Here is a 22,708-nt window from a genome sequence, read left to right as displayed (position 1 = left end):
CTAGCGAGTACTATAAGAAATTCGGCCCGATACTTGCACCTTTTCTGACTACTGTCTGCAACGGTGCTGCTTCTTCCTCCTCTCTCCCCCCTGAAATGTTATCCGCCCTGATTGTCACTCTGCCGAGGCCAGGCAAGGAACCCACATGTGCCCAAAACTTCCGTCCTATTTCCCTCCTCAACTTGGATGCCAAGATCCACGCCAAGCTAATAGCCAACCGCCTAATAGACCTAATGCCCCTGCTCATCCACAAAGACCAATCCGGCTTTACTAAAGGTAGGCAAGCCTTTGATGCAACCCGTAGACTCATTAACCTCATCCACGCCGCGGGGTCGACCCGAACGCCTTCTCTGCTCCTATCACTGGATGCAGAGAAGGCGTTCGACCGGGTCCACTGGGGTTACATGCACGCGACTCTCACAAAATTTGGGTTCCAGGGTCCCATACTCTCCGCCATCATGGCACTTTACTCCTCCCCGTCAGCCCAGGTATATACCTCCGAAATACTCTCAAAACCTTTCATGATTTCCAACGGCACACGTCAAGGCTGCCCCCTATCACCTCTAATCTTTAACCTCATCATGGAACCCCTAGCAGAACATGTTAGAACTCACGACTCAATAACAGGTCTAAAAATAGGCATCTCAGACCATAAAATCAATTTGTTCGCCGATGACGTGATAATAATGCTAAGTAACCCCCTTTCCTCCCTGGCTTCGGTACAGTTATTACTAAAAAGATTTGCCCTTCCTTGTGCTCCCTGACCCTCTCCTTTCCTTCCCCCTTCTACCGGATCCCTGGAGAGCTCCACACATCTGAGAAAACGTATTCCTGAACTAGGACTTAGATCAACGCCACAGCCCACCTGATCCCACACCTGGAAGACCGCAACGAACTGTGAGTAACTAACTATCCGCTCTTACTACACTGTACCGAAAATGCCTAAATTTATGACCCTAAACGCTAAAGGCCTAAACCACCCTGCTAAAAGGGCGTCACTATGGAAAACAGCCCGCGCGTCCCTATGTGACATCATCTGTGTGCAAGAAACGCACTTTAAACTCACGGCAGAGCCGACCTGTACCAACAAACAATTCCCAACTATCCTTAAGGCCTCGGGCCCTGAGAAGAAAAATGGAGTTTTAATAGCCATCAAGGACACCATAACATTTACCCTCCACAACAGCATGTCTGATATCAACGGAAGGTACCTTGCACTAGACTGCTCCCTGGACAATGTAAGATACACTATAGTCAATGTCTACGTCCCTAATACGAGGCAGATCAGCTTCCTATCCAAGCTTATGAAAAAACTCACTCGCTTTAAACAGGGAAGACTTATCATCTGCGGAGATTTTAATATAGTCCCTGACAACTCGATGGACGCCTCTTCCCGAACGGGCAGGACTGCATCGCCTATGGGCTCCTTCATGAGAACACACGACCTATACGACGCCTGGAGATGTCTGCATACCACTGAAAGAGACTATTCATATTTCTCCCCCCGCCACAACTCCTACACGAGGATTGACTATTTCCTGGTAGACAAATGGTCCCTTCCCAATATCTCGAACTCTGATATCTCTACCATTACGTGGTCCGACCATGCACCCGTCACCATGTCCTTAAATGCCTCTCCCTCCCTCGCACGATCGAGGATCTGGAGAGCTAATGCATCCCTTATTCACTCACCACAACACTCTGCGTATATCGCAGACTGTCTAACTGAATTTTTTTCCCTGAATGCAGGTTCTGTGAAAGACAATTCTATGCTGTGGAACGCACACAAGGCGTTCATAAGAGGAATATTTATTCAACTTGGGGCAAGAGAGAGGAGGTTGAAAACACACCGCCTAGACACTCTGACCTCTGAAATAAGAATACTGGAGGCTCAGAACCAATCTAATCCTACCCTTGATACTAAAAATAAACTAGACCTCCTGAGGAGTGACCTTAGGGCACACCTGCTAGAATCTTATGAAAGGGCCCATACCTACTTCAAAGCCACACATTACTCCACAGGCAACAAAGCTGGCAAGCTCATGGCCAATAGAATCAAGGGGCATATTACCAAAACCAAAATTACCCACCTGTTCCACCCTTCCTCAAAACAGAAACTTATTGACCCCACGGAGATTGCTGATGCTTTCAGCCACTACTATAACACCTTATATAACCTCAAAGATGACAGTTCGGTGCCCCAACCGTCTCCCCAAGACATAGAAGCATTTCTCCAAGACATCAATCTCCCTAAGTTGTCTGTGGATCAGTTGGAGTCGCTGAACGCACCTTTTACTCCCCTAGAAATTTTACAAACGATAGCAGGTCTGCCCTCTAATAAATCCCCAGGCCCTGACGGCTTGACTAGCGAGTACTATAAGAAATTCGGCCCGATACTTGCACCTTTTCTGACTACTGTCTGCAACGGTGCTGCTTCTTCCTCCTCTCTCCCCCCTGAAATGTTATCCGCCCTGATTGTCACTCTGCCGAGGCCAGGCAAGGAACCCACATGTGCCCAAAACTTCCGTCCTATTTCCCTCCTCAACTTGGATGCCAAGATCCACGCCAAGCTAATAGCCAACCGCCTAATAGACCTAATGCCCCTGCTCATCCACAAAGACCAATCCGGCTTTACTAAAGGTAGGCAAGCCTTTGATGCAACCCGTAGACTCATTAACCTCATCCACGCCGCGGGGTCGACCCGAACGCCTTCTCTGCTCCTATCACTGGATGCAGAGAAGGCGTTCGACCGGGTCCACTGGGGTTACATGCACGCGACTCTCACAAAATTTGGGTTCCAGGGTCCCATACTCTCCGCCATCATGGCACTTTACTCCTCCCCGTCAGCCCAGGTATATACCTCCGAAATACTCTCAAAACCTTTCATGATTTCCAACGGCACACGTCAAGGCTGCCCCCTATCACCTCTAATCTTTAACCTCATCATGGAACCCCTAGCAGAACATGTTAGAACTCACGACTCAATAACAGGTCTAAAAATAGGCATCTCAGACCATAAAATCAATTTGTTCGCCGATGACGTGATAATAATGCTAAGTAACCCCCTTTCCTCCCTGGCTTCGGTACAGTTATTACTAAAAAGATTTGCTAATGTATCTTACTATAAGGTCAACGAACAAAAATCGTACATTCTAGACATAGGACTGGACGCCATCACTAGCAACCTGCTTAGACACAAGTACCCATACCCTTGGGCGGACACAGGTATACCATATTTAGGTATCAATTTGACTAAATCCACATCAACCCTATTCCCCCAAAACTATACCGAGATGAAACAGATGCTTATCCGAGAAACTGCCAAAATTTCCAAACACGAATTCTCATGGGCGGGGAGACTTGCGGCCTTTAAACTGATGATCCTACCCAGACTACTGTACATCTTCAGGACGCTCCCAATCCCTCTACCACAATCATACCTTAAATCCTTACAATCCATACTTGGACACTTTCTATGGCAAGGCAAAAAACCCAGATGCAACCAGGCTAAACTCGTCAAACATAGGTCTGTGGGAGGCATGGGCCTAGCAGACATCAGAGATTACTATATGGCCACTATAATCTCACAGATGCGCGAGTGGATGATGGAACGCCCCACCACACTTTGGGGAGCTATAGAATCCCACATGGTCCCTGGCCCCAACCTTTCCCAATGGCTATTCAGCACGACCGCCAAATACCCACTACTCTCCATATACTCCCCTACCATTCAGGCCACTGTCAAAGTATGGACGGTACTCCATTCCTCCTCCTGGCCAACCCTTGCTACCAAACCTACCCCAATACCCATACAAACTCTCCAGCTGCTGACCCCTGACCTGCCTATTCCCCACTGGCTGTCCGACCGCATATCCCACGTCCACGAACTACGTCCCCTAGTGGCCACCAAATCATTTCTCCACGCCCAAAAGACCCTACAGGCCCCTGCTTCAGACTACCTCACGTACTATAGACTGCAACATTGCCTTAACAACTCTCGTCCCTTGGAAGGACACCTACCTCTGCACATATGGCGCTTCCTCTTCTCTGATACGACGAAAAACAAAGGTACGTCCATAATTTACTCAACCCTCCAAGAAAAAAACTCCTTCACCAAATCCAAACCACTCCTGGAATGGGAACATGACTTACTTACCCCGTTCTCTGACCGTCAATGGCAAACAGCGATCAAAGCCAACCACAAATACACCTCCTGCACCTCCCTTTGGGAACTCTCACAAAAACTGCTGATGAGATGGTATCTTACACCAACTAGGATAGCCAAATTCCACCCTGCCACATCTCACGAATGTTGGAGGGGATGTAAAAACCCTGGTACTCTTCTCCACATATTCTGGTCCTGCCCATGCTTAAGACCACTATGGTCATCAGTGGAGTTGATGCTACAGAACATTCTTGGTACACCCATTTCACTGACACCCCCGCTAGCTATCCTTAATCTATCCATTGAAGACATCCCATCACCCCTGAGACTGGTAACTGTACATGTACTGTTAGCAACAAGACTACTGATCGCTCGGAACTGGAAGTCCAAAACTGTCCCATCACTGACAGACGTAGTGCGACTGGTGAGAACCCACTACACATACGAATCCACCCTTGCACGTAGGAAACACTCCTACTCCATGGTACTGACCCTCTGGGACCCCTGGCAAACTTGGTACAACGGTCAATAGACCATCGACTTATCCTCTGATTGTATTGATACTTATGATGCTCTCCACCCCCCCCCCCCTCCCTCCCTCTTTATCCCTCATCCCCCCCCCCCTGTTTGGTTACACAATGGTATTCTGTTCACACTCTGTTTATATATTACCTACCGTCTAGATACCCACTTGGTGGGTGCATGGACGGTACAGTAGGTAACCCGGTATTGTACCTTCTATTTGATACTATGCAAGTTACTCTGCACTGTATACCACACGGTACTTGATAATGTTGTATTGATATGCTTGACATATACCAATAAAAACTATTTGAAAGAAAAATTGTTATTAGGCGCCCCTGTTACACAGGGGCACAAAAATTGTGCCTTAGGCCACGTGCAAAGTATTGCATCAAAAATTGTTATTAGACGCCCCTGTTACACAGGGGCACAAAAATTGTGCCTTAGGCCTTAGGCCACATGCAAAGTATTGCATCAAAAATTGTTATTAGACACCCCTGTTACACAGGGGCAGAAAAATTAGGCCTTAGGCCTTAGGCCACGTGCAAAGTATTGCATCCAAAATTGTTATTAGGCGCAACATAACACTGCAACCCCTCCCAATATCTGTAATTGGAGCGCAACAAGGAGCCACGTGCAAAGTATTGCATCAAAAATTGTTATTAGACACCCCTGTTACACAGGGGCAGAAAAATTAGGCCTTAGGCCACGTGCAAAGTATTGCATCAAAAATTGTTATTAGACGCCCCTGTTACACAGGGGCACAAAAATTAGGCCTTAGGCCACGTGCAAAGTATTGCATCAAAAATTGTTATTAGACGCCCCTGTTACACAGGGGCACAAAAATTAGGCCTTAGGCCACGTGCAAAGTATTGCATCAAAAATTGTTATTAGACGCCCCTGTTACACAGGGGCACAAAAATTAGGCCTTAGGCCACGTGCAAAGTATTGCATCAAAAATTGTTATTAGGCGCCCCTGTTAAACAGGGGCAGAAAAATTAGGCCTTAGGCACTGGTGGCGGAGCACAGAAAAACAAAATTTCTTACTAGCTAACAGCATGAAAAGTGAGGAGGAGAAGGATATTCCATCAGCAGCACAACAGGACAGTCACTCAGCATCAGCAGTCTCAAAGGGATCTGATATTTCAACACAAAATTCTTATTCAGTAACATCAGCATCAGGTGCTTGGTAGCCGGTGTTGATCCAAGCCTGATTCATTTTGATGAAGGTCAGTCGATCAACAGAGTCGGTGGAGAGGCGTACCCTGTGATCGGTCACAAAGCCTCCAGCAGCACTGAATGTACATTCTGAAAGAACACTGGATGCAGGGCAAGCCAGTAGCTCAATTGCGTATTGTGCAAGCTCTGGCCAGTGATCCATCCTCAAGACCCAGTAAGCCAGAGGATTTTCCGTGGGGAAGGTGTCCAAGTCGGATCTTGCCGCTAGGTATTCCCGGACCATGTAAACCAGACGCTGGCGATGGTTGCTGGAACCGGTCAGACCTTGGGGCTGCGGACTAAAAAATTGTCTGAACGCATCGGTCAGACAGCCACCTTCTCCACCGCTCCTTCTCTGACTCACCGAAGCCTCAGCAAGACGTTGTCCAGGGCCAGGTTTTGGTAATCCCCCCGGTTCTGGGAACGCATTGCACAGACCCTTCTGCAAGGCCTCCCGCAGTAGTTTCATCTTCTGCTCCCTCTGCGATGGCAACATAAGATCCGTTACCTTACTCTTGTAACGTGGATCAAGGAGAGTTGCCAGCCAGTAATGATCCCTCTCCTTGATAGCACGTACACGAGGATCCTTACGCAGGCTTTGCAGAATCAGGGAGGCCATGCAGCGTAGGTTTGCAGAGGCATTCGGGGCACAGTCCTCTGGGTCACTGAGGACGACAGGATCCTCAGCCACCTCATCCCAGCCACGTAAAAGTCCACGTGTTCCTTGGGACTGTAAATGATCCCTTGAAGACTGCTGCTGTTGATGCTGAGTGCTAGGCTCCACCTCCATGCTGCTGATACAATCCTCCTCCTCCTCCTCTTCCTCATCCTCCTCTTCCTGTGTTCCAGGTGGGCAAGCAGGAACAGTGTCTGGATAAAGGGGGCCTTGAGAGGTAAGGAAGTCCTCCTCTTCCTCCCTCTGTTCTGCCTCAAGGGCCCTGTCCATTATTCCACGTAGGGTGTGCTCCAACATGTGAATAAGCGGGACAGTCTCACTGATGCATGCACTGTCACTGCTCACCATCCTCGTGGCCTCCTCAAATGGTGACAGGACAGTGCATGCATCCCTGATCAAGGCCCACTGGCGTGGTGAAAAAAACCCAAGCTCCCCTGAGCCAGTTCTGCTGCCATATTGGCACAGGTACTCATTGATGGCCCTCTGCTGCGTGTGCAGCCGCTGCAGCATGGCCAACGTAGAGTTCCATCTGGTGGGCATGTCACAGATTAGGCGGTTCTTGGGCAGGTTGTATTCCCTCTGGAGGTCTGTCAGCCGAGCAGTGGCATTATATGACCTCCGGAAATGCACACAGACTTTCCTGGCCTGCCTCAGGACATCCTGTAAGCCAGGGTACCTGCCCAAGAACCGCTGCACCACCAAATTGAGAACATGCGCAAAACAGGGCACATGGGTGAGTTTTCCACGTCGCAGGGCAGAGAGGAGGTTGGTGCCATTATCGCTGACCACCATTCCAGGCTTCAGTACTTTTGGGTACTTGCCACTGAGGTACTGCACATTCCACAAACTCACGGAAGGGGGCAGAATCTACCAACTGAAAAGGTAGCAGTTGAAGTGCTAGCAATTTTGCTAAGCTAGCATTCAACCGCTGGGCATGTGGATGGCTGGGAGCGTACTTCTTTCGGCGCTGCAGCAGCTGGGGCAGGGAAATTTGTCTGGTAATATCAGTAGATTGGCCGGATGTACTACCACTACTACGTTGTGACACATCTATTTCTACACCTTCGGTGCAGGCTGCAGAGAGGACTAGGGGTCTAGTGGGGTTTGAGGTCACAGAAGGGCAAGGGGAGGACCGCTTTGGTCTTTGGTGTGGGTCTTTCTGGTATGCCTGCCAACGAGCTGCATGGCAGGTCGACATATGTCTGGACAAGCATGTGGTGCCCAAGCGGGTGATGTTTTGGCCACGCGAGATACGCTTGAGACATATGTTGCAAACAGCAAAGGTAGCATCTGATGGACAGGTTTCAAAAAAGGCCCACACCAAAGAACTTTTGCTGTACCGTTGAGACACAGCAGCGCCACGTAATGCAGTTGGTGTACTGCCCTTAAGCTGACCCCTGGAGGGCTTCCTGCCTCTTTGAAGATGTGCCTGTGCCTCGTCCTCTTCCTCCTCCTCCTCTCTCCTACCAGGCACCCAGGTAGAGTCAATGACCTCATCATCCCCTCCCTCCTCATCATCACTGGCGACAACCTGGCAGTATGCTCCAGCTGGGGGAACATCACTCCCAGATTGTTGTCCCTCTCGGCCACCCCCTCTCCCTGGGCTCACATCAATGCCTTCCTCTATCAGTGTTCCGTCATCGGAGTCTTCAAAACGCTGTGCATCTTCAGCTAGCATGTACCCAACACTGTGTTGAAACAGTTCGGGGGACTCCTCAGGAGGACACGGTGGGACTAGGGAAGGATTGTGTGATCCCATTGTGCAGAGGGTAGAGGACGCCTTGGCAGCTGCTTTGCCAGACAAACTATAATCAGTCTGTGTGAGAGAGGATGAGGAGGATGAGGACGGCTTGGTCATCCACTCAACTAATTTCTCAGCATGTTGAGGCTCAACACGGCCAGCTCCCGAAAAGAAGGACGAGCGGCCACGGCCACGTGCTGAAGAGGATGCACCACATCCATCACCAGCGTTACCTCTAGATGCAGAGCCTGCTTGCCCTCGTGACTCTCTGCCTCTCTTTGTCCTTCCAGCCATAGTTATGCGTTCAGGTGTTATGTAACAAAATAGTCGCTGTCACACCGACTGCGTTCAGATGGTATTAAACAGCAACCACACAGTAAGAGCGACTTGGCTCAAGTGTAAAGTAACAAAATAGTCGCTGTCACACCAACTGCGTTCAGATGGTATTAAACAGCAACCACACAGTAAGAGCGACTTGGCTCAAGTGTAAAGTAACAAAGTAGTCGCTGTCACACCGACTGCGTTCAGATGGTATTAAACAGCAATCACACAGTAAGAGCGACTTGGTTCAAGTGTAAAGTAACAAAATAGTCGCTGTCACACCAACTGCGTTCAGATGGTATTAAACAGCAACCACACAGTAAGAGCGACTTGGCTCAAGTGTAAAGTAACAAAATAGTCGCTGTCACACCAACTGCGTTCAGATGGTATTAAACAGCAACCACACAGTAAGAGCGACTTGGCTCAAGTGTAAAGTAACAAAATAGTCGCTGTCACACCGACTGCGTTCAGATGGTATTAAACAGCAATCACACAGTAAGAGCGACTTGGTTCAAGTGTAAAGTAACAAAATAGTCGCTGTCACACCAACTGCTTTCAGATGGTATTAAACAGCAACCACACAGTAAGAGCGACTTGGCTCAAGTGTAAAGTAACAAAATAGCCGCAGTGACACCAACTGCCTTTAGTTGCTATTAAACAGCACGCACGCAGTAATAGCGACTGCGGTCAAATGCGATTTAACAGCACGCACGCAGTGACACCAACTGCCTTTAGTTGCTATTAAACAGCACGCACGCAGTAATAGCGACTGCGGTCAAATGCGATTTAACAGCACGCACGCAGTGACACCAACTGCCTTTAGTTGCTATTAAACAGCACGCACGCAGTAATAGCGACTGCGGTCAAATGCGATTTAACAGCACGCACGCAGTGACACCAACTGCCTTTAGTTGCTATTAAACAGCACGCACGCAGTAATAGCGACTGCGGTCAAATGCGATTTAACAGCACGCACGCAGTGACACCAACTGCCTTTAGTTGCTATTAAACAGCACGCACGCAGTAATAGCGACTGCGGTCAAATGCGATTTAACAGCACGCACGCAGTGACACCAACTGCCTTTAGTTGCTATTAAACAGCACGCACGCAGTAATAGCGACTGCGGTCAAATGCAATTTAACAGCACGCACGCAGTGACACCAACTGCCTTTAGTTGCTATTAAACAGCACGCACGCAGTAATAGCGACTGCGGTCAAATGCGATTTAACAGCACACACGCAGTGACACCAACTGCCTTTAGTTGCTATTAAACAGCACGCACGCAGTAATAGCGACTGCGGTCAAATGCGATTTAACAGCACGCACGCAGTGACACCAACTGCCTTTAGTTGCTATTAAACAGCACGCACGCAGTAATAGCGACTGCGGTCAAATGCGATTTAACAGCACGCACGCAGTGACACCAACTGCCTTTAGTTGCTATTAAACAGCACGCACGCAGTAATAGCGACTGCGTTTCTGTGCAATTTAATAGCCCAGTTGCATTAACAGCGACTGCGCTTCTGTGCAAATAAATTGCACACGTGCAGTAACAGGTAATGCGTCTGTGTGTGCAATTAACTAGCACACGTTAAATAACACAGAATAATTATATTTAAAGTAAATCCCTAATGCAGGCAATACAACACGTTAGAGCGCTGCATGTAGAACAATCTCCTGCCTGATAGATAAACTAGCTGAGCTGTACAGTTTATAAATATATTGACAACGCCTAAGGATGTGAATATATTCTCTACAAACTGTACTTTTAACTATACTGACTACACTTCCTACTCTATCTATCTATCTATCTATCTATCTATCTATCTGGTTAAGACACTGTGTCTCTATCTCTCTATCTCTCTCTGTCTGACTGACTGATCTTCTCTAGAACCGCCAACACACTACACTAGGCAGCCGTGCAGGCTGCCTTTTATAGTGGGGGGCGTGTACTAATCCCCCTGAGCCATAATTGGCCAAAGCCACCCTGGCTTTGGCCAATTATGGCTCTTCGTTTTTTGAGCGCTGTGATTGGCCAAGCATGCGGGACATACAGCATGCTTGGCCAATCATCAGCGCTCAACGCCCCAGTGAATTATGGGACGTTTTGCGTCACTCGAATTTGGCGCGAACGACCCGTTTTGTTCGAGTTTCGACGAACGATCGAACGACCGATGTTCGAGTCGAACATACGTTCGAATCGAACGCGGAGCTCATCCCTAGGTCTCACAATCGTCTAGTGAACCAAATACAATTCTGTATTTCTGCATTGAGCTCATCTGAAAAGTTACAGTATACTTCATCGAAGTTGTACTATATACTCCATCAGTTATGAGGTTCTACAGTGTTCAGCTGAGATCTTGCTATAAAGGCAAAACATTATCTGCATGAAAAATAGGGCTGCCACCCATCCAGGTTTACCTGGACATTCTGGGTTTTGAATCATGTGTCCGGGTCTCAGATTATCTGAAACCTGGACACCATAGGCACGCACATGGGTTGTGCACACCCTAATCACCCTGTGCTATGCAGATTCCTTCTGAGCAGCCCCCCCCCCAAAAGCATTGCTGGATTCTGTCCTCTCCTCCCCACTGGCTGCTGCCTCAGACACACAGGAATTTTCAGAATGGAGAGAGGGGCTGGTGCTGGCAAATATGTCCTTTTCTGCATGAACACAGCAAGTGATCCATACCAATCACTCCTGTATCCATTCATAACCGAAGCATAGTAACCTGAGTTTACTATGTATCAGTTTATAAATAAACAGGAAGTCGCTCAGCACAGAGCACTTCCCATTCAATCACTGTTCAGTGCAGCTAATGCCTTGTACACACCATCACTTTATGTGATGAAAAAAAATGACGTTTTTAAAAACGTCACTTTAAATGACCGTGTGTGGGGGAAAACGTTGTTTTATGTCTTCTGAAAAACGACAAAAAAAAATTGAAGCATGCTTCAATTTTATGTGTCGTTTTTCAAAACGTTGTTTTTTACTTCACAGAAATTGACCGTGTGTAGCAAAAAACGTTGTTTAAAACAACGTTTTTACACCCGCGCATGCCCAGAAGCTAGTTATGAAGCGAGCTTCAATGGAAAAACGTGGTGAACGGAACCTCGCTTTGCTAGAACATTGTGAGAAAAACGATGGTGTGTAGGCAACTTCGTCTTTGAAAATTGAAGTTTCAAAAACGTTGTTTTTTAGTTCACAGAAAATGTCGTTTTTTTTCATCACATAAAGTGATGGTGTGTATGCGGCATTAGGCTGCAGAGGAAAGGACTGGGATTGAATCTCTGTCCTCAGTCTCTTTCTCTGTCTCAAAAGGGAGACTTTAGGGGTCCCCAATGGGTCTTCTAAAAAGATGTAAAAAATAAATAAAAATAATATTGTAAAAAAATTATAAAAAAATAGAATTGTAAAAAATAATAAAATAATACAAATAAAAACTAGTGACATCGTCCACCGTTCTACTGACACCAACCTCTGCCTTACTGACACTGTTCACTGCTCTACTGACTGACATCATCCACCGTCCTACTGACACCAACCTCTGCCCTACTGACACTGTCCTACTGACCTCAACTTCTGTATTACTGACACTGTTAAATAAAATATTTCTTTACATACTGTATATTTGTATAAGTGTATGTGTCTGTATATATACATGCATATATCTATAACTTCTGTGTGTGTATATATATATAGTAAAGATATACAGTATATAATGTATATATAGATCTATACTTATACATACAGTATATACACACACACACACACACGTGTCTTTGAGCTTTGGGGTGCACACCCTAATGCAACAGGCTGTGCACAGCTTTGCCAGACAAAATATCCAGACTGGACTTTGGCTCCCCAAGTAACCAAGAACCACAGCCACCGAGTGGATAGCCATGCACACAGGCTGGATGCCTGTGCCTAAATTTGAAGCCCAGAAACCGACAGATACTTCATGGATGAAAGGTGCTGATGCCTGAGCCTCCATACTTTGGTGAATAAGCTCAACAACTTTTGTCTGTTACTGAAGTCTCCCCCTCCCTCCCTTCTGGATCTGAGTGAGGGATTACACTAATGCAGATGTAAGGGGTGCTCTGCAGACTCTGATGTAAGGGGGAGGGGGGGTTTGGGAACTCTGATTTAAGGTGGGATGCTGAGAAATCTGATATAAGTGGGGGCTTACATCAGAGTTCCCCTTTGCATCAGAGACCAAAAAATGCTGTGCACCGCTAAAGTGATGAGGTTTGGCTTGAACAAAAACTAAACAACTAAAACATGCTAATAAACAAAGTCCTAATGATACCCAAATAGTCTTGTTACTTAACCACTTAAGGACCTTTGGTGTTTTTCAGATTTGGTGTTTGCAAGACTAAAACATATTTTTTTGCTAGAAAATTACTTAAAACCCCCAAACATTATATATTTGTTTTCTAACACCCTAGAATAAAATGGCGGTCATTGCAATACTTTTTGTCACACCGTATTTGCGCAGCGGTCTTACAAGCGCACGTTTTTGGGAAAAAATTCACTTTTTTGAATTAAAAAATAAGACAACAATAAATTTGGAACAATTCTTTTCTATATTGCGAAAGATAATGTTACGCCAAGTAAAATGATACCCAACATGTCACGCTTAAAAATTGCGCCTGCTCGTGGCATGGTGTCAAACTTTTACCCTTAAAAATCTCGATAGGCGACGTTTAAAAAATTCTATAGGTTGCATCTTTTGAGCTACAGAGTAGGTCTAGGGCTATAATTATTGCACTCGCTCTAACAATCGTGGTGATACCTCACTTGTGTAGTTTGAACACCGTTTTCATATGCGGGCGCTACTCACGTATGCGTTCGCTTCTGCGCGCAAGCTCGTTGGGACGGGCGCTTTAAAAAAAAATGTTTTCTTATTTATTTTTATTTATTTTATTATTTTTTACACTGAAAAAAAAAATGATCACTTTTATTCCTATTACAAGGAATGTAAACATCCCCTGTAATAGAAAAAAGCATGACAGGTCCTCTTAAATATGAGATCTGGGGTCAAAAAGACCTCAGATCTCATATTTAGACTTAAATGCAAAAAAAAAAATGGAAATGTTGTCATTTGAAAAAATTACAACAAAAAAATGCCTCTTTAAGACGCATGGGCGGGACTGACATTTTGACGTCACGTCCGCCCAGCAATGCTATGGGGACGGGTGGGGGCCATCTTGCCCTCACTCGCATCCCCACACAGCAGGCAGCAGGACCCGATCGCCTCCGCCGCTACCGACGGCTCCGGTAAGCGGCGGAGGGCGCGGGAGAGTGGCGGGAGAGGGGGCCCCTCTCCCGCCACTGATAACGGCGATCTTGCGGCAAATCCGCCATGGAGACCGCTGTTATCGTTTACAGGACCACTCCCTGAAGAGATGGATACCTCGGTTGTGGCAGCAGCTGCTGCCGTTACCGAGATATCCATCTTTAAAAAACTGACGTACATATACAGTGAGGGGTCCTTAAGTGGTTAAAGGGGTTGTAAAGGTAAAAATGTTTTTTCCTAAATAGCTTCCTTTACCTTAGTGCAGTCCTCCTTCACTTACCTCATCCTTCGATTTTGCTTTTAAATGTCCTTATTTCTTCTGAGAAATCCTCACTTCCTGTTCTGTCTGTAACTACACACAGTAATGCAAGGCTTTCTCCCTGGTGTGGAGTGTCGTGCTCGACCCCTCCCCTGGAATATAGAAGAGTCAGGACGCCCACTAACACTCTATCTGCAATGTTGAGAGCGTCCTGACTCTCCTGTATTCCAGGGCAAGGACATTTAAAAGCAAAATGGAAGGATGAGGTAAGTGAAGGAGGACTGCACTAAGGTAAAGGAAGCTATTTAGGGAAAACATTTTTTACATTTATAACCCCTTTAAAGTGAGGGAGGAACTCCACACATACTTATATTCTACTTTTGACCATTATATTAACAGACTGCACCTTGCCTGGTATACGCAGGGTAACACTAGCACGAGGTTAAACGCTCCAAATCCTGTATGTTAGGTGTTTGCTTGGATCCCCACTTGAAACAGTGAATATAAGACTTGTCACCCGTCCCTTGTGCCCCAGCTTCTTCTTTAAACCTACACAAAAGAAAAAAACTAGCAGGTGCGCTGATCTTCTGGTTTTTGAAGAAGCACAGTGTTCAATGTGAAACGCGTCACCTCCTGGGGCCTGTAACTTTTGTCCTTGTGGCTGTCTGCTGTCATGTTTTGGAATTAAACATGTCAATTTAACCTCCCCTCCAATGCACCCACCGGGACCCATGTTAGGGACGGCCCTGTATCTGCCTGTCTATATGAATGTGGCTCTCTAATGTTTACATTTGATGTACCTCTGCTTTGTCAAACGCATAACTTTTTGACTTTTGTCTTCTGTAATTTAGCGGTGTTCACTAAAACGCAAGTTAAAAAATAAAAGTTAAAATGTGAGTTACCTTGCATGAATTTAATTTTTCTTTGAATTAAAAGTTGGGACACCTGCAAAAAAAAGTAATGAAAGTAAAAACATTTTCGGTATATATAGTGTATTTTTAACTATGTCTGAAAGTAATAGCTGTAAATATTGTTAGGGAAATAGCGGAAAAAAAATAGTTTTCCTGCCCTTACTTAAAGTATACTAAAGACTCCTGTATGATAGTCTAATGTTGCAAATATAATTACCATACACAATCCTCATAAAGCAAACTGTGGTAGAAGCAAATGCATTCTACATGATAGTGGCAACTCTGCTCTGAATTCAAAAGCAGTGCAGCATCATTGCCCACCCATGAAAAGAAATTAAATTAGGTGAATTTCACTGACAGGCTCAGCAGGTATGTGTGGAACTATGCAGGGGGACTAAAAGAAAATCCTGTAAGCTGTCTGCCTGTACCTCCAATACAGGCAGGCATTTACTGAATGGCAAGAAGCATCAATGAACCAAGAGGTCACCAGTGCCCTCGCAGATCATTGAGAACTACAAGTTGTTAATGGCAACAAAGGATGATGGTACTTGTAGTCTAATTCATTCATAGAAAACTGTGAATAAATTACATGGTATGTGGGTGGAGCCCCCCACGGTCATGCTGTTTTCAAAAAGTGACAGTGGATGCGGGGAGAGCATCCCCTGCCCACTGTCACATAGCGGGGTCTACTGGTTGCAGAAGGCGGGCCACTAGGAGCATGTTGCACCCTAAATATAACTGTAAAATGTAAATGCGCCTAAAAGTGAACTTAGGGCCAGATTCACGTAGAATCGCGGCGGCGTAACGTATCGTAGATATGTTACGCCGCCGCAAGTGCCTGATTCACAAAGCACTTGCATGAAAACTTACGCCGGCGGCTTTCGGCGTAAGCCCGCGTAATTCAAAGGGGCGTGTGCCATTTAAATTAGGCGCGCTCCCGCGCCGGACCTACTGCGCATGCTCCGTTTTGAAATTCCCGCTGTGCTTTGCGCGAAGTGACGTCATTTTTTCGAACGGCGACGTGCGTAGCGTACTTTCGTATTCCCGGACGTCTTACGCAAGAACAAAACATTTTTACATTTCGACGCGGGAACGCCGGCCGTACTTTATACAGCACATACGTGTGCTGTGTAAAGTTAGGGCAGCTAAAACGACGACTAACTTTGCGACAGGAAACTAGACTAGCAGCAACGTAGCAAACGCGAAAAACTGTTGTGGATTGCCGTAACTACTCATTTGCATACCTGACGCTGGTTTACGACGCAAACTCCCCCCAGCGGCGGCCGAGGTATTGCATCCTAAGATCCGACAGTGTAATTCAATTACACCTGTCCGATCTTAGGGCTAACTATGCGTAACTGATTCTATGAATCAGTCGCATAGTTAGGAAAACCCTAAAACAGAGATACGACGGCATATCAGGAGATACGCCGTCGTATCTCTTTTGTGAATCTGGGCCCCTGTCTTTAAAGCGGGGGTTCACCCTAAAAAAAAAAAAAAAAAATTCTACCATGCCATCCAGCATACTAGCGCGAGCTACAGTATGCCTTAATTTTTTTGCTCCGTACTCACAGTTTAATCCCTTAGTTAAGTTTCAGACTCCCCGCGGGGAGTAGGCGTTCCTTTGCAGAGGGGAAAATGATTGACGGCCGGCTATGGCGCGTGACGCTTCCCGAAAATAGCTGAAATAGGAGTTGGCTCTTCACGGCGCCGTATAGCGCCGTGAAGAGCCAAGTCCTACTCCGGCTATTTTTGGGAAGCGTGACGCGCCATAGCCGGCCATCAATCATGTTCCCCTCTGCATAGGAACACCTACTGAAACTGAACTTAACTAAGGGATTGAATTGTGAGTACGGCGCAAAAAATAAAAATAAAGGCATACTGTAGGTCACGCTAGTATGCTGGATGGCATGGTAGAAACTTGTTTTTTAGGGTGAACCTCCGCTTTAAGTGTTGTCATCCTTGGATAGAAAGTATGTTACTGGCAGAATCACAAAGTAAAGGGTAAAAAAAAAGCATATAGAAAAAGAAAACTTGTGCAGCCACCACATCTAAGGGCTGTATGCTACAGTATATTGATTTTTTATTATTGATTTTATATACACTTTAGGTTAGAGTTATCTGAGATTATACAGCCCTTATCATGATTATTATGAAATAAACCTGCTATACCTGATTTAAGTATTCCAGTCCTTGAGAAACTGCAGGGTCAGGGTCAGGAACAGGAGCCCAGGGAGATACTGATCCTCCAGCCAATGGCTGGTTCTGCACAGCTTGACTTCCATTCTGATTAAACTGCCCTGTGAAATAAGATAAGTAAATGAATATGTATTGTATAGTTCTCATTAGTATGGTGTGTGTAATTTTTGACACTGATAGGAATTGCTCAGTGTATTGTCTAACACAACAGGGATGATACATTAATAGCTGGATTCAGGTAGGGCGGCTCACTTTTGAGGCGGCGTAGCGTATTGCATATACGCTACGCCGCCGTAAGTCAGAAAGGCAAGTGCTGTATTCACAGAGCACTTGCCTCCTGAGTTACGGCGGCGTAGCGTAAATGGTCTGGAATAAGCACGCCTAATTCAAATGTGGATGAGGGGGGCGTGCGCCGTCCGTGGACATTTCCAGTGTGCATTGCTCCAAGTTACGCCGTTCCGACGTGAACGTAAATTACGTCCAGCCCGATTCGCGTGCGACTTATGCAAATGACGTAAAAAGATAGGCCTGTTCCGACGTCCATACCTTGCATGGGATGCGCCACCTAGGGAGCAGCTTTATCTTTACGCCGGCGTATCTCGAACGTAAACGGTGTAACTAATTGCGACGCGTACACGTACGTTCGTGAATCGGCGTGTCTAGTCATTTTCATATTCTTCGCCGAACTCAACGGAAGCGCCACCTAGCGGCCAGCGTAAATATGCACCCTAAGATACGACGGTGTAGGAGACTTGCGCCGCTCGTATCTTAGCCTAATTTAAGCGTATCTGGTTTCCAGAATACGCTTAAATTTGCGACGGCGTAGATTCCGAGTTACGACTCTTTATGAATCTGGCCCAAAGAGTCTGCAGTCCTCAGCCAATTCTCACTTATGAACAATGAGTGGTGCTGAGGAGGTAATTCGTCCAGCCAGAGTTCAGGCAGAATTCAAACTTGTCTCATGAGTTGACAATCTCCAGTAAAAAATAAAAAAATGAGCCCCAGAAAATGGAGTCACGTGCTTTAAGAGAAGAAGCATGACATTGCATACTAGAAGAACGAGGGATTGGCTAGGCAGAAAAATTCAGGGACGTCTTAGTCATTCTTCTGTAAAGATGTTTATTTTCATTTGATTGGCCTTGCTATTCAGTTAATGAAGAGGAAAAATATATTACATATGACTGGATTCATACATATTATTGTATTGCATATTCAATTCACTTTGCTGTTTAACAACTTCAATACCGGCACTTTCACCCCCTTCCTGCCCAGGCCAATTTTCAGCTTTCAGCGCTATCACACTTTGAATGACAATTACGTGGTATATGCTGTACCCAAACTACATTTTTATCATTTTTTTTAGACAGACAGAGCTTTCTTTTGGTGGTATATGAAATCACCACTGGGTTTTTTATGTTTTTGCTAACCACATTTTGGAAAGCAAACACCCAAACGTATAATCTATGAAGCATAATGAGTTTTTTGAACGGTTCATTTTTTTCCAGATGTTTTTGGAAAATGTGGGAAAAAAATGAAAAAGCATTTTTTTTTTACACAAAGTTGTCCATTTATAGGATATTTCCAACAAATAGCATGCACATACCAAAAACTACACCCCAAAATACATTCTGCTACTCCTCCTGAGTATGGTGATACCAAATGTGTGGGACTTTTTACACAGCCTGGCCACATACATAGTCCCAGCATGCAAGTAGCACTGTCAGGCGTTCTAGGAGCATTAATTACACATATAGGCCCGGAATCACAAAGACTTACGCCGACGTATCTTCTGATACGCCGCGTAAGTGCACTGATGCACCGTCGTATCTATGCGCATGATGCTTGAAATAAGATACGCCTGAATTTAGGCTCCATCCGACTGACGTAAGTCTCCTACGCCGTCGTATCTTGGGCGCATGATTACGCTGGCCGCATGGGGCGCTTCCATTGATTTACGCGTCGAATATGCAAATGACCGAGATACGCAGATTCACGAATGTACTTGCGCCCGTCGCATGAGTATACACCGTTTATGTAAGGAGCATGTCCGGCGTAAAGATAAAACACCTCTAGGGAGGCGCAACCCATGCAAAGGTATGGACGACGGAACAGCCGTCGTATTTTACGTCGTTTACGTAAGTCGTACGTGAATGGGGCTGGGCGTAGGTTACGTCACGTCGTAGGTATTGAGCTGTCGTATCTTAGGGCGTAAATTCGACGTGATTCTGAGCATGTGCGTGCATGTGCCGTTCGTTCGGCCCTTCATTTACATGGGGTCATGCTTCATTTTAATAGATCACGCCCACTACCTTCCTACTTTGAATTAGGCGGGCTTAAGCCGGCCAATTTACATTACGACGGCGCAAGTTTGGGAGCGAGTGCTTTGTGAATACTGTTCTTGCCTCACTGATTTACGTCGGCGTAGCGCATATGAGATGTGCTACGCCGGTCTAAAGATGCGCCGCTCTACGTGAATCTGGGCCAATATTTCCTGACAGCCTATGACACTTTTGAAGGCCCTGGAGCACCAGGAAAATAGAAACCCCATTTTGGAAAGCAAACACTCTGACAATCATATAATCTTTGAGGCATAATGAGTCTTTTAAACGGTTCATTTTTCCAGAAGTTTTTGGAAAATGTGGGAAAAAAATTAACACATAAAGTTTATTATTTTTTGTTAGAACATTTTGGAAGTAATTTTTTCTTCATCAATGATGTGCGCTGATGAGGCTGCACTGATGAGCACTGATGAGGCTGCACTGATGAGGCGGCACTGATGATATGGCACTGAGGGGCACAGATGAGGAGGTACTAATAGGCAGCACTGATAAACGGCACTGATATGAAGCACTGATAGGTTGCACTGATGGGCACTGATATGTGGCACTGATGGGCACTGAAAGGCAGCATTGACTGGTATCACTGATGGGCATTGATTGGCATCACTGCTGGGCACTGACTGGACTCACTGACTGACGATCAGTGCCCTGATTATCAGTGCAGGTCTCCCCTGTGAGAAAATGCTCCTGATCGGCTCTCCTTACCTCATACGCTGTCAGTGAGAGGCGAGGAAAGACGATAACTGCCATTTCCTTGTTTATATGTGATCAGCTGCGATTGGTCACAGCTGACCACATGTGTAAAAAGCCTTGTTATGGGCTCTTTACTGAGATCGGGGATGCACCATGCCCCCGCGTAGCAAGACAAGACAACATATGACATTGTCTCAGAACGAGAGGGCCACCCCACCGCCATCATTTGGCTATACGGCAGGCAGGAGGTGTTTAAACAGTATCGTAGCATTTACTACATTTACTTCATATCTAATATGGAAAAGTGCGCTGATTGTTTTTCCTTTTTATGTACAAGATAAATATGTCTGAAAATATAGCAGTTTGCAACATAAGAGTTGATGCGCAGTTAAAGGCTCATTCACACACAGACAACGTTTTGCTGTGTAGCAGCTGTCCCTTCCGGCTGCAGTGAGCTGACCGTAGGGGGCAGTGTGGTGCATGATTCAGCATATCACAAAGTTCCCTTTTTTGTACAAACTTTATTTGAACGGCACAAAGGTTTATTTATGGCATCATTGGCATGGTACAGCAGCGCAGTGCATTGTGGTGCTGTAAGTGAAATGTAATCATGTACAGTGATCTGCGATAAAATGCAGCTTGTCTTCATTTCATTGCAAATCACTGCAGTGCAGCTCTGGGTTGCATAGCAGTGTGAAAAGGACATCTAGAAAACAATTGTTTGCTTTGTGCCCTAACAGTGATCTGTGTTCTACCATGTGGTAAAATAACGGTCACTGCATTAATGTGATTTGGCCCTAAAATATTCATTCTTAATGAATGTTTAAACACCAACTCAATTTGAAACAATAAATATACATATTAACCACTTCACGCCGGCGCTATAGACGAAAGACGTCTACAGCGCGGTGCTCAATTGCCGGAAGGGCGTCCCTGGACGGCCCAGAGGGTGAGCATTAGGGAAAATCTGTGTTGGCCGTGTCCCTTGGACACAGCCAATCACAAATCGTGCTAAATGGCCAATCACAGTGGCCATTTATCACTCGATCGGAGTGTCCAATGAGAGATGATCTCAAATGTAAACATATGAGATCATCTCTCATTGCCGGCTCTCCCTCCTCACACAGAGACCGTGTATGAGGAGGGAGAGCTTCTGTGCTGCATCTTCGGCTATTGTGAGTGAAAACACACAGTACACAGAGCCCAAAAGTACATATCAGTGTCATCTGCCAGTCCCATCTGCCAGTGCCACCTGTCATCAGTGCCATTTGTCAGTGCCACCTGTCATCAGTGCCACTTGTCAGTGCCATCTGTCATCAGTGCCACCTGTCAGTGCTATCTGTCATCAGTGCCACCTGTCCGTGCCATCTGTCATCAGTGCCACCTGTCAGTGCCACTTGCCATCTGTTATCAGTGTCACAAGTGCCACGTATCCGTGTCACGTGTCATCAGTGCCACATATCAGTGTCATCAGTACCACGTATCAGTGCCACCTGTCATCAGTGCAACCTGTCAGTGCCATCTGCCATAAGTGCCACCTGTCAGTACCCTCTGTCATCAGTGCCACCTGTCAGTGCCACGTGCCATCTGTTATCAGTGTCACCAGTGCCACGTATCAGTGTCATCAGTGTCACGTGTGCCTTCTGTCATCGCCAACAATGGCTAGAAGATTATTTTCAGCCGAAGAGGCGTACAATATTCTTGTGGCCGACGGGAGCAACAGGGAGCTCTCCGCTTCCGATTCCTCCGCAAATTCAGATTATGAATTGTTGACTACAAGCCTATACTAAGCAGTGGAACACTGACAGCCTCAGAGGAGGAGGAGAGCCCGCCTGCCAGACAAAGGCGTTCTGGTGAGGAGGCAGTGCCATCCACCAGCACTGCAGTGCCATCCACCAGCACCGCAGTACCTCGGCAAGCAAGCCCACGTACCAGTGGGGTGTTACCTCAGTCCCAAAGGGTTAGGTCCCATGCCAGCCTTCCCTATTCCCTTCAAAACCCCTTGTGGCTTCCTCATAATTCAGGAGAAGCTAACATTCCCTCGTTCACTGCCCAGCCAGGAGTCCAGGTGGATACAGAAAACTTTTCCCTGATAGACTTTTTCAATTAAATTTTTACCGAGGACATGCTTGCATTAATTGTGGCCCAGTGCAGGGCTGGACTGGGTCAAAAATGTGGCCCTGGACTTCATCCAGACCGGCCCAGGGCACAGCACATCATGTTACAGTGCACATCAGGGCACGGTACAGATCTCAGCACATCAGGGCACATAGCACATCAGGGCGCATAGCACATCAGGGCATGGGGCACATAGTACATCAGGGCACATAGCACATCAGGGCGCACAGCACATCAGGGAACA

General features: G+C 46.3%; 1 protein-coding gene across 1 annotated transcript in view; it reads right to left on the bottom strand.

Annotated features, from left to right (window-relative positions):
• The window catches only part of LOC120936619 (phospholipid scramblase 1-like), a 69,454-nt gene that overhangs the window by 30,340 nt on the left and 16,406 nt on the right, over nucleotides 1–22,708 (bottom strand). Inside the window, exons 3-4 of the mRNA XM_040349104.1 lie at nucleotides 17,288–17,415; nucleotides 15,107–15,149 (exon numbers count right to left, since the gene is read on the bottom strand). Of these exons, the coding sequence (XP_040205038.1) occupies nucleotides 15,107–15,149; nucleotides 17,288–17,415 (171 nt within the window). The remainder of the gene's footprint in view (nucleotides 1–15,106; nucleotides 15,150–17,287; nucleotides 17,416–22,708) is intronic.

The sequence above is a fragment of the Rana temporaria genome, chromosome 4 (genome assembly GCF_905171775.1).
Source record: "Rana temporaria chromosome 4, aRanTem1.1, whole genome shotgun sequence".
In the NCBI taxonomy this organism is placed as follows: Eukaryota; Metazoa; Chordata; class Amphibia; order Anura; family Ranidae; genus Rana; species Rana temporaria.
Note: the sequence above shows the minus strand (reverse complement) of the source record. Positions and strands in the feature narration are given on the sequence as shown.